General features: G+C 52.7%; 1 protein-coding gene across 2 annotated transcripts; it reads left to right on the forward strand.

Annotated features, from left to right (window-relative positions):
* Positions 1–5,358: 5,358 nt before the first annotated feature.
* On the forward strand, positions 5,359–12,141 carry B9D2 (B9 domain containing 2). Of its 2 annotated transcripts, none has more exons than XM_025858603.2 (4): positions 5,359–5,589; positions 6,009–6,100; positions 9,100–9,225; positions 11,541–12,141. In XM_025858603.2, exons 2-4 carry the CDS (start codon positions 6,013–6,015, stop codon positions 11,852–11,854), a joined length of 528 nt encoding a protein of 175 aa, XP_025714388.1. In that variant the 5' UTR covers positions 5,359–5,589; positions 6,009–6,012; the 3' UTR covers positions 11,855–12,141. The 2 variants fall into 2 exon arrangements, with proteins under 2 accessions (XP_025714388.1, XP_025714387.1); XM_025858602.2 differs by having other exon boundaries at positions 5,359–5,525.
* Positions 12,142–12,534: the final 393 nt, after the last annotated feature.

Here is a 12,534-nt window from a genome sequence, read left to right on the forward strand (position 1 = left end):
TCAGGTGTGGTTAGTTTCTGGAATTTAATCCAGCTGTTCACTTATGATTTATGCACTTTTCTGGACATAGATTTCACTTCAAAATGGTTTTTTTTTTTAAGTGAGTTGGATCTCTGCAGACTGACCTGGGTCACTTTTTAAGATGTATCACCGAGAGAAAAAAGCAAGATATAAAACACTACATACCGTCACTATGGAAAACAGTATGGCAGTTCCTCCAAAAATTAAAAATAGAATTACCATATAACCCAGCAGTTCTACTTCTGGGTAGGTACCTTGAAGAGCTGAAAGCAGGGTCTTGAAGAGACATCTGTAACAGCCATGTTCATAGCAGTGTTATTCACCAGAGCCACAAGATGGAAGCAACCCCAGGGTCCATCGATAGATGACTGGATGAAGAAAATGGGGTACCTATTATTCAGTCTTAAAAAAGAGGAAGAAAATTCCGGGGCGCCTGGCTGGCTCAGTCAGTAAAGCGTGTGACTCTTGATCTCAGGGCTGTGAGTTCAAGCCCCACATTGGGTGGAGAACCTACTTAAAAAAAATAATAAAATAAATAAAACAAAAAGGGAGAAAATTCTGACGTGCGTGACAAGATGGACTAACCGTGAGGACATTATAAAAGGACAGCTTCTCAACCATTCTACCTCTGTGAGGCACCCAGATAGTCATATTAATAGAGACAGAAAGCAGAGAGGTGGGGCGCCTGGGTGGCTCAGTCGTGAAACGTCTGTCTTCGGCTCAGGTCATGATCCCGGGGTCCTGGGATCGAACCCCGCATCGGGCTCCCTTCTGTGTTCCCTCTCTCGCTGTCTCTCTCTCTGTCAAAATAAATAAATAAAATCTTTAAAAAAAAAAAAAAGAAAGAAAGCAGAGTGGTGGTTGCCAGGACCTGGAAAGATTGGGGGGCAGGGGTGTTGTTGGTTTTTGTTTGTAGTTCGTTTGTTTGTTTATTTATTTAATATATTTTTAAGTAAGCCCAATGTGGGGCTCCAAGTCATGATGCTGAGATCCAGAGTCGCAAGCTCCACGGACTGAGACAGCCAGGCACCCTTGTTTGTTTTTAGTTTAGTTTTTTTTTAGTTTTTTAGTTGTTTTTTTTTTCTTGGCTTTTTTAAGTATAGTTGACACACAGTGTTACGTTAGTTTCAGGTGTAAACAGTGAAGACCCAACTTCACTATGCCTTGTGCTATGCTGACCACAGGTGTAGCTACCATCTGTCACCCCACGGTGCCATGACAGTATCATTGACCATACGCCCTATTCTGCACGTTCCATCCCTGATTCATTCATTCCACAACTGAAAGCCTCCTCTCACTTCCCTTCATGCAGCTCACTCATCCCCCAAGCCCCTTCCCTCTGGCAACCCTCAGAAAGCTGAGGGACATTTTTATTTTTATTTTTATTATTTATTTATTTATTTGAGAAAGGGAGAGAGAGAGAGAACAGGGGTGGGGGGGTGGGAGGGGCAGAGGGAGAGGGAGAGAGGAAATCTTAAGCAGGCTCCACGCCTAATGTGGAGCCCAGTGCAGGGCTCCATCTCATGACCCTGAGATCATGACCTGAGTTGAAACCAAGAGTCGGATGCTTAACTGACTGAGCCATCCGAGTACCCCAGGGACGTTGTTCTTTCATGGGCACAGAGATTCAGTTTTGCAAGATGAAAAGAGTTGTAGAGATTGGTTACACATTTACGTGAATGGACTTAATGCCACAGATCTGTACACCTAAAAATGGCTAAAATGGTAACTTTTATGTTATGTATCTTTTACCACAGTTCTTTTAAAATTTAAAAATAAAAAGTAAAAAATAACTAAATATTCAGTTTGCAGGGTGCCTGGGTGGCTCAGTCATTAAGTGTTTGCCTTTGGCTGGGGTCATGATCCCAGAGTCCTGGAATCGAACCCCACATCAGGCTCCCTGCTCAGCAGGAAGCCTGCTTCTCCCTCTCCCCCTCCCCCTGCTTGTGTTCCCTCTCTCACTGTGTCTCTCTCTCTCTCAAATAAATAAATAAAATCTTAAAAAAATTAAATAATAGCAAACATTTATCACACCTAAATCTAGGTACCATCCTAGATCTATTACTTATTTGTATTAGTTATCTATTGCCCCATAACAAATCATTCCCCAAAACCTAGTGGCTTAAAACAAACATTTATCATCTGACATAGTTTCTGCTGGTCAGGGATCTGGCAGTGGCTTAGCTGGGTGGATTTTTTTTTTTTTTTTAAGATTTTATTTATTTATTTGACACCGAGAGAGAGAGAGAGCGAGCACAAGCAGGGGGAGCGGCAGACAGACAGAGAGTGAGAAGCAGACTCCCTGCTGAGCAGGGAGCCCAATGTGGAACCCAATCCCAGGACCCTGAGATCATGACCTGAGCTGAAGGCAGACGCTTAATGACTGAGGCACCCAGGCGCCCCCAAGCTGGGTGGTTCTAACTCCAGGTGTCCCATGCCAGCGAGGGCCGCAGTCATCGGAAGATCTGACTGGTGTTGGAAGATCTGCTTCCAACTTGGATTGTTGGCATTGTTGGCAGGAGGCGCCAGTTTGTCCCCATCTGGGTATCTCCATTGGCTGCTACTCTGCTGTCACAACATGGTGGCTGACCTCCCTCCCAGGGAGCCACTTCAATGCCTTTTATGACATACTGTATTGGCTAGAAGCAAGTTTTAAGTGCAGCCCATAACCAAGGGGGAAAGGAATTAGCTTCCACGTATCGAAAGACAGCATATCAGGGCGCTTGGCTGGCTCAGTCAGAAGAGATGAGAGTCTTGCCCCACATTGGGTGTAGATATTACTTAAAGAAATAAAAACTAAAATAATAATAATAAAAGAAAAAGAAAGAAAGAAAGAAAAGGAAGAAAAAAAAGAAGAAAGCAAGCATATCAAAGAATCTGTGGACAGGGACGCTGGCTGGCTCAGTCAAAAGTGCATGTCACTCTTGATCTCCAGGTCATGAGTTTGAGCCCCACAGTTGGATATTGCGCTTACTTAAAAAAAGAAAAAAGAAAAAATCTGTGAGCATAGTTTAAAACAGCTTCATACATTAAGTCATCCAGTCCTGACGATAGTCCAACAAGTTGGGTCCCATCATTCATCCTCACGTTACAGAAAAGAAAACCATGGTACAGAGAGGCTATAGGTCACACAGAAGAGGCAGAGCCGAGGCTTAAATCCAGGTAGTTGACCTGGGAACCATTTTCGTAATCACTAAAATCAACCAGTAGGGAGAAAAACAATTAAAGAGAAGATATTTAAGAAGGAGCACTGGGGAGCCTGGGCGGCAAGTTGGTTAAGCCTCCGATTCTTGGGTCCAACTCATGACTAGGGTCATGATCTCAGGGTCCTCCAGTAGAGTCCTGCCTCTTGTTCCTTGCTCAGCGTGGAGTAGGCTTGGGATTCTCTCTCTCCCTCTGCCCCTCCCCCCACCCATGCCGTCTCTCTCTAAAATAAATAAATCTTTAAAAAGAAATGAAGGAGCACCGACAGGACTTGACTGGTTGGATGTGGGAAGTGATGGAGTCTTGGATGACACCCAGGCACAACCTCCATATTCCTTTGAATACTGAAAGACATGCATTCAAGGAAGGAAGTATACAGCAGAGATGTTAAGAACAGAAGGTTTAGGGGCACCTGGGGGTCTCAGTCAGTTAAGCGTCTGCCTTTGGCTCAAGTCATGATCCCAAGATTCTGGGATCAAGCCCCGCGGCGGGCTCCTTACTCAGCGGGGAGCCTGCTTCTCCCTCTCCCTCGCCCTGCGGCTCCTCCTGCTTGTGAGCTCTCTCTCTGAGAAATGAATAAATAAAATCTTAAAAAAAAAAGTACATAATGTTTAGTGACAGAGTTAGATAGAACTATAGCTTAAGGCAATGATGTTGCCCTAATTTCATCATCTTTTTTTTAATAACAATTTTATTTATTTATTTGACAGAGACACAGCGAGAGAGGGAACACAAGCAGGGGGAGTGGGAGAGGGGGAAGCAGGCTTCCCACAGAGCAGGGAGACCAATGCGGGATTCCATCCCAGGACCCCAGGATCATGACGTGAGCGGAAGGCAGACGCTTAACGACTAAGCCACCCAGGCGCCCCTAATTTCTTCATCTTAAATAAAACTGATAATATTGACTACCCTGTGGGATGTCTGAGGATTAAACAAAATCCTGCTTGTAAAACGTTCAGTTTACAGGGTCTGGCACAGAAAAAACACTCGCTAAGTGGTAGCTTTCAAATATATCTCTTAGTGAAATTATTTTATTTATGTAAATACCATCCTATATTAAAATGTTGCCCCCTCCCTGTAATTTTGAAGATTTTATTTCTTTGAGAGAGAGAGAGAGAGAGAGAGAGAAAATAAGTGGGGGAGGAGGGGCAGAGGCAGAGAGAGAAGCAGGCTCCCCGCTGAGCAGGGAGCCCCATGCTGGGCTGAATCCCAGGACCCAGGGATCATGACCTGAGCCCAAGGCAGACGCTTAGCTGACTGAGCCCCCCAGCCACTCTCCCTCCCTGTAATTTTGAGGTGGTGACTCTAACTTGTGTAGTCCCATTTTGCTAAAAAGTAGGCAAATGAGTTTCCTTTGGACTCGTGGTCTGGGCTGGAGGAATTCAGACTAGGGTTCAAGTGGCTTTAGAGGGTGGAGAAGGCACACTGCTCAGGAAATCAGAATGTGTCAGCGCCTCTGACTCACTCTACTTGCACCCATTACACGGATGAGTTAACTGAGACCTGGAGTCGTGCAGGGTCACGTGACAAGTTACTGGCAGAGTCCAGCCTTCAAGAACCAGATTTTCTGCAGATGAAGGGGCCTCAGTTCCTCATTTCTCAAACCCTTTCCCTCACGCTCCCCCTCCTTGCTCAGAATCAGTACTAATAGTGAACTGGGCCGTACTCCGGAGAAGGAAGTAGCATTTATCATTACTTGAGGAGCCACGGGAAACTCTCAAAAAAGGAAGGAAAACCCCCTCCCAAACTTGAGTCTCTCTGAAGGAGGAAGGATTATTTTTTTTTTTTTCAAGATAAAAAGATGCACGCAATGACCACAGGGAGTCTGCCCCTTGGTCCTGGCTCAAATCTCTAATTTATGGTCCCGGCTGGGAGAGAGTTTCGGAAGGCTTGAAGCGTCGAAGGCTTCCATTACTTAGTAAGCAAGGTATCCCAGAGAATTAGTTGGCGAGCAAGCTCCTTCAGCCACACTCAAGATGGCAGCCGCCGGACCACGCCCCAAATGGCGGAACCACGGGTCGTGTTTGGAGAGTCGCTTTTCCCAAAATGGAGAGAGAGGGGAGAGAAAACGTCCATCACGTCTTAGCCCCGCCCCCCGGGCTGCTAGGGCCAATTAGCTGCCCGCAGGGCGGGTGCCAGACTAGAGGAGGAGGCTGCTGTTGCCCCAGCAACAGCCAGGGAGTCCGAAGGCGGGCACAGCCTCGGAGGGAATCGGCGCCTCAGGTCTCTCGCTGCCAGGAAGATCCTGGGAGAGGCGCGAGGCAAGCCTAGGAAGTCGGCGTCCGCTGAGAGAGGGAAAGGTCAGGCCCATGAACTGCAAACCCCGCTACTTCTTACCCCCAGCTAACCGTTAGGTGCTCTGAGGTAGGAATAACGCATGCGCGGGCTTAGAGGCGGGGCTAAGGCAGCCCTGCACTTAAGACGCACGCGCTTCTTGGCAGGCGGTGGTCGGACGCGAAGAGGCGGGGCTTTATGCATGTGGGCGGGGCCACAGGCCCTTGGGGCGGGGATTTCCGCCGCGCTGAGCAAAAGGAAGCAGTTATTTTAGAGGCGGGTAGTTAGGCGCCAACTCCCTGACTTCAGCCCATCGCCCTCACTCTTCCGGGGCTCTCCTGGGGAGGCGGTCAGGATCGTGGTTAAGACTGCAACCTCAGTAGTTTGACGAAACCAGCTGGGAATACTAATACTACCCCTTAACTTGGTAGGCCTCAGTTTCCCCATCTGTCAAGTTGGAGATAATAGTACACTGACTTCACAGGGCTGTGATTACATTTTTCCCTCAGGGCCATGGCTGAGGTGCACGTGATCGGGCAGATCATGGGGGCCACCGGTTTCTCGGAAAGTAGCCTCTTCTGCAAGTGGGGCGTCCACACAGGTATTCCCTGGCCTGGTTCACTTCCCCACCCATACCCCCAGCCCAGAGTTTGTACCCTACTTCCTTCACCCCCCTGGCCTAGTCCCTGATCCTCATCTTCCATTGGCTTCCGGGACCCCTAGCCATGACCATACCCTGACACTGTGAATCTCACTCACATTGTTCTTCCCATCCCATCTCTCTGGGGGCTCTGGCTCCCCATCTCTGAACGCACAGCCCCCAATGATACGGGGATAGACACCCCCCTCCCACGCGCACGCACACACACACACACACACACACACACTCCCAATCCTCAAAACACTAGCCAGCCTAACTCCACTGGACTTAGGGTTGCCCTGGGTCCCTCCCCCATCTTCATTCTTTGCTTTATTGAGTTCTTTTTTTTTTAAGATTTTTATTTATTTATTCACGAGAGACAGAGAGAGAGAGAGAGAGAGAGAGAGAGACAGAGGGAGAAGCAGGCTCCCAAGGAGCAGGGAGCCCGATGCGGGACTCGATCCCAGGACCCTGGGATCATGACCTGAGCCAAAAGCAGACGCTTAACCATATGAGCCGCCCAGGCGCCCTGCTTTATTGAGTTCTGACTGTAAAATAGGTTTCCATCCCAGATTTACAGAGGAGAGGCCACCCTCCTGTATTCCTAATTCTCTGTGAGAATGTAGGGACCCCTTCCGATCAGTCATCCATGTTCATGCACACAGGCCCAGGAGAGACTGCAGGGACCCCAGTTTTCATGCCTCCCCATCAGAGGCAGCATAGCATCCAGTGGAAGGGGTAGGGCCATAGGCTGCCAGATCTGAGCTCAAACACTAACTCCCTCCCCTAGTGATTGGTGCCCTTTGGACTTGACCTCTGTGTTCCCTTGTCTAAAAATGAAGCCAACAGCAGCCAAGCGGCAGCAGAGTGTTGAGGTTAAGAGCAGACTGCTTGAGTTTGAAACTGCATATTACCTATGTGGCCTTGGGCACTCGTCTTTGCCTTGATTTGCCTGTCTGTACAATGGGAATAATAACAGTGCTCATTTTATGGGCTTGTCTCGAGGACCAAATGAATAGCAACAGCACTGAGGAGAGGGCCTGGCCCAGTAAGTGTTTGCCTGGCTTGTGGAAGAACTGGATGGGGTTCTGTTAGGAAAGCCTTGGGTGTGCTGCCCCACATAGAGTAAACGCTCGCAAAATGGCTCTTGCCATCGTCATCTCTGGAGGTCCTGGGTCCTTTGCGATTTCACCGGTAGGTAGGATGGTGGCTGAGATTCCCGGGGAAAGGGGAGGGGGTCCTGTAGCTGAGCAGATAAGAGGCAGGCTCTGGAGTCAGACTTAGTTTCTTCCTCATCTGTAAAGTGTGGGAATATTTGTCTTTCAGAGGGGCGTTGGGAAATCTTGTATGTGAAGAGCCTGACTCGAGGCCTGGTACTTTCCTCACCTGGCCCAGAAGGGAGCGATAACCGACATGATTTTTATTATTTCAGGGGGCCCTTGGTGGGGGGGGACAGTTAATCCAGCAGAGAACTCAGGGGCATCCAGATCAAGGGCCTGGGCCCTGCAGTCAGAGAAAGCACAGTTTGAGTCCAGCGCCACCGTGGGACAGTGGTCAGCCATGTTCCTGCTGTGCCCAGCATGGACAACCGTGCTTGGCACACAGCAGGTATGAAGTAAGTGTTCATGGAATAAATGGCCAAGTAACTTTCCTACTCAGAGTGTTTCTTTACCTGTAAAATGGGGATTATATTAGCACCCACCTCCTAGGAGCACTTATTTGTCCAACAAACACTTATTGAGCACCTTCTGTGTAAGAAGATCAGAGTTTTGAGGTCCTGGGGACCCAGCAGTGTGCAAGAGGGGTGCTCTCCTGGGGTTCCCAAGTAGAGGAGACAGAAATTTTAAAAAAGCGGGTAAGAAAATGAGCTCAGGGAAGAAATGAGAGGAGATGACGTGCCAGGGACTAGCATTCTGATAGGAGGGTGAGGGAGCACCCCTCTGTGAGAGGTGGCACACTTGAGCTGATTCCTGAAGGATGAGAAAAAACCAGGCACGGGCACATCCAGGAGCAGAGCCTTCTGGGCAGAGGCCAAAGCCAGTGCAAAGGCCCCGAGGAGGGGAACAGAAATCAGGCCAGCGAGGCTAGAGGGTGGTGAGGGATGGGGAGAATGGTGGGAAGTGAGTTCAGGACCGGGGCACAGGTCAGGCCATGCAGGGCCTTGTGGGCTCCCGAGGGGAGACTAAAGTGGGGGTGGGTGGGTGGGGATTAAAGATCCCAGAGGGCAGATTAAATGAATTCATGGATAAAGCGCTTAGCACAGCGTCTGGCTTTCTTTCGCTATTATTATCAGCCCCGGGAGGATTGCTATTGTTACGCACCTTTCACCATGTGCTGGAGCTCTTGAAGGACACCCTCGGCCCCATCTTAGTCCTTGGACGAGGCCTCTAACGTGGGGTGAGAAGAGTAATAAAATGCTATCCAGCGCTTACCCAGCACTCACTGTGCCCCAGATGCTGTTCTAAGGGCTTTCTGTGTATTGGCTCGTTTAATCTTTTCACAAAACCATGAGGGAATGCGTCCTTATGCACCCATTTTACAGAAGGGGAGACCAAGGCAGAGACCGGTAACTCGCCTGAGATTGCACAGGCAGGATGAAGTAGTACCAGGATTTGAACCCAGACATTTGGCTCTTGAGTCCACACTTTGTTGTTGTTGTTGTTGTTTAAAGATTTTATTTATTTGACAGAGAGAGACACAGCGAGAGAGGGAACACAAGCAGGGGGAGGGGGAGAGGGAGAAGCAGGCTTCCCGCTGAGCAGGGAGCCCGATGCGGGGCTCGATCCCAGGACCCTGGGATCATGACCTGAGCTGAAGGCAGACGCCTAACAACTGAGCCACCCAGGCGCCCCGTGAGTCCACACTTTATAACCCCTGACCCCCACTGCCAGGGAGAGACAGGGTCCTCCAACCCCAGTGGTCTCCCCTTCCTGATGTCCGCTTCCCGTCCCTCCCTGCAGGGGCGGCATGGAAGCTCCTGTCGGGCGTGCGGGAGGGCCAAACACAGGTGGACACCCCCCAAGTAGGGGACATGGCCTACTGGTCCCACCCCATCGACCTGCACTTTGCCACCAAAGGCCTCCAAGGTAGGTTCCTGGCATGAGCCCTGGGCCAGGCTGAGGGGAGGGGGCCTAGCAGCACTTGGAACAGCCAAGTCCCACCCCTGTTCCCTAGGCCCTTTGGGTCCCTTTCCTGGCCAGACCTGGCCCCGGAGAGGCTGAGCTGGGGCCTCTGCTGGCTGGAGTGTGTAGGGCTGCAGGGGACGAGGGGAAGGGGGGGACCAGGGAGAGAAGGGAGGTGGCTTTCAAAGAGACAAACAGGAGTCTTCCATCAGGAGGAAGCTGGGAGGGGGTTATGAGGGAGAGAGGCAGGCTGGTTGCCCTTCTGTTCTGCAGGCTCGGCTCAGCTGCTCACGGGGGAAACGAGTATGCGGGGGAGGAAGGGTATCAGAAAACCTTTTCTCGTGGAAAATTTAGATCACTGGAGAGGAGTGGATTCTAGGAAATAGCCTAGGTAAACATGTCATGTATTTCAACAATACAAATGATATTTACTGAGTGTCTGCCCTGTGCCCCGCCTGTGTTGGGTGATGCCCTGGAAATGTTGGTGATTGAGACAGCAACCTCCCCCCCCCAGCCCTGTCCTCACGGGGTTCACCGTCCCCTTGGGAGAGACAGAGCTGGCCCCAGAGAGGGCAGCTCAGAGTGGGCAGGTCTGCGATGGGGGCGGGGGATCCTAAAGGGTAGAGGAGCCCAGAGGAGATGCCTGACTGCCAGGGAGTTCGGGGAGAGCTTCGTGGAGGAGGGGATGTTTGAGTTTTGCCATGAAGGGCCAGTAGGAGCTGATAAGCCCGAGGGATGGAAGCGGGTTCTAGGCAGAGAGCTGTGTGTGAAAAGGCCCAAAAGGGAAAGGGAGCCAGGGGCGTTTGGAGGATCAAGGGTGAATAAGAGGAGGGCCAGGGGTGAGGTGGCAGGGGACCGGGGACGGGCCATGGAGCTGAGGCCATCTCCTGAAGGTACTGGGGAGTCACAACATGTGACGCACAAGTCAGATTTCAATTTTAAAAGAGCCTCCTGGCGGCCGTCCTCCGGCTCTGCAGACCCCATGTCCTCCAGTGTGGGCCCCATCCTTGCCTCCTCTTTCCTCACCCCCCATGCTGCCCATCAGGAAATCCCTTTGCCTCTACCTTTCAGAGGTATCCTAAATCCCCCCACTTCCCTCCCCGGGCACCCTGGTCTGCCCACCCTCACCTCTCACTTGGGCAATTACAGCAACCCCTTCCCTGTGCTCCTACCCTGCTCCCAGAGTCGGTCCCTCTGTGAACACCCAAGTTGGGTCACATTCCTTCTCCACGCGGAACCCTCCACGGTCCGCATCTTACTCGGGGTAAAAGCCAAAGCCTCATCGTGGATCGTGGATCGTGGAATCTGGCTTGTCCCCTCTTCTCCCTCCCCCTCTCTCAGTCCGCTCCAGCCACGCCGGCCCCACACCACAGCTCCCACCTCAGGGCCTTTGCACCGGCTGTTCCCTCTCCTGGGGCGTTCTTCCCTAGATGGCCGTCTACATGGCCTGCACCCTTCCCTCCTTTCAGCATTCGCCCACATGTCACCTTCTCAGTGAAGCTTCCCTTGCTCACCCACTTTCTAAAACTGCATCCCCACCCCCACCATACCCAGCTTTATTTTTCTCCAGAGCAGTGATCACCATCTGACATACCCTATAATTTGCTTATTTACTACATTCGTTGTCTAGGATGTCAGGAATTTTTGTCTGCTCCGTTCACCACTGTGTCCCCAGCTTCTAGAACAGGGCCTAGCACAGAGGGGCACAGAAAGGAGGGTGAAATGGGGCCAGATCTCCAAGGGCTTTGCCTACCAGGCTGAGGAGCTGAACCGTGTTCTAAGGAGCGTGAGAAACCTAGGGAAGCGGGAGAAAGATGCTTCCAGCGGCCAGGTGGACGGTGCATTGGCGGGGCAAGAAGGAAGGCCCCGGGCCCAGGGCGCACAGAGTGGGCCACTGTGAGGGAAGAAGGGAGGTGTCCGGGACTAGGCCCGAAGCGCTCACCTCGGGACTGCGCTGCCCTGACCTGGGGACACGGAAGAGGAGGCCGTAGAAAGGGATGTCAGCTGAGGCCAGGTCCAGAGGGCCTGGAATGTCGAGGTTGGACTTCTCCTGAGGGCACTGGGATGCCCTGGAAGGGTTTTCAGCGGGGGAGGACCACAGATTCAGAAAGCTCCCTTGTGAATAGGCGGCCAGAGAGAAGGCCGGGGCGGCGGCAGACACCCAGCAGGCAGGAGGACCGGGCCTGTGGAGATCCACAGGGAGGTGGGGATCCAGGATGGGGAGACCGAGCTACTCCGTCGCTCTGAAATTTCCTTCCTCCTTCCCTCCCCATCTGCAGGCTGGCCCCGGCTCCACCTCCAGGTGTGGTCCCAGGACGGCTTCGGCCGCTGTCAGCTTGCGGGCTACGGCTTTTGCCACGTGCCCAGCAGTCCTGGCAGCCACCAGCTGCACTGCCCCACATGGCGGCCCCTGGGTCCCTGGCGGGAGCAGCTGGCCCGCGCCTTTGTGGGTGGCGGCCCCCAGCTGCTGCACGGGGACGCCGTGTACAGCGGGGCGGACCGCTATCGCCTGCGCACGGCGGCCGGCGGCCTCGTGCACCTGGAGCTGGGGCTGCTGCTGCGCCACTTCGACCGCTACGGCGTCCAGTGCTGACTGTGCCCCCGAGGGCAGGCCCTTGTCCCCAGCCCTGCGTGCCTGTCTAGGGCCCGCATGGCCCAGGGCTCAGAAGCGGGGGCTCTGGACGCTGTCGGGTCTGACCCCGGCCAGCGACCACCGTCGCTTCTGTCCCGGTGAGCACCTCCAGCCCAGTGGCTGCCCCCTCAGGTCCAGTTGGCCCATCTGTAAAATGGGGGCAGTGAGCGTGTGGGGCGGCAGGGTGCTGGGTGAGAAGAGGCTGCTTGGCCCACGGAAGTGCTCAATAAAGGAGAGCAGTTCTTACAGGTGTGGGTGCCTTCCTGACTTCCTTCTTCGGTCAGATGTCTTGTGCCCTATCCTCCCACTGACACCCTCCTTCAGGCCCCCCCCTTCTGACACACCCACTTCCCCCATCCTCTGCCTCAGCCTCTGCCCCCCTCCCCGCTCTGGGTGCCCCTCTCAGGACCCCCCCTCCTTGGGGCTTCTCCCGCCTCTGTGCCCCTCTCCCCACTGGTACCCCGTCTTCTGGCTGACCCTCTTCCCCAGCCTCCCACTCTCTGTCCGCTGGGGTCCCCGTTCTCTGATTCCCCCCCCACCCCCGGACCCGGTGTCCCCAACCTCTGAGTGAGCCCTCCCCGCCAGGTCTTCGTTCACTCCGTGACCCCGCGCAGCCCTCAGAGCCACACGCAACCCGCCTG

This window comes from Callorhinus ursinus, unplaced genomic scaffold (genome assembly GCF_003265705.2).
Source record: "Callorhinus ursinus isolate GAN/ISIS: 27379988/994484 unplaced genomic scaffold, GSC_fseal_2.0 scaffold144, whole genome shotgun sequence".
Classification (NCBI taxonomy): domain Eukaryota; kingdom Metazoa; phylum Chordata; class Mammalia; order Carnivora; family Otariidae; genus Callorhinus; species Callorhinus ursinus.

Bases quoted from the DNA above. Each gene is read 5' to 3' on its own strand.
- B9D2 (XM_025858603.2), top strand. From the start codon at position 6,013: ATGGCTGAGGTGCACGTGATCGGGCAGATCATGGGGGCCACCGGTTTC. The intron at 6,101-9,099 runs GTATTCCCTGGC...CCCTCCCTGCAG, and splicing joins CAAGTGGGGCGTCCACACAG to GGGCGGCATGGAAGCTCCTG. The intron at 9,226-11,540 runs GTAGGTTCCTGG...CCCCATCTGCAG, and splicing joins TGCCACCAAAGGCCTCCAAG to GCTGGCCCCGGCTCCACCTC.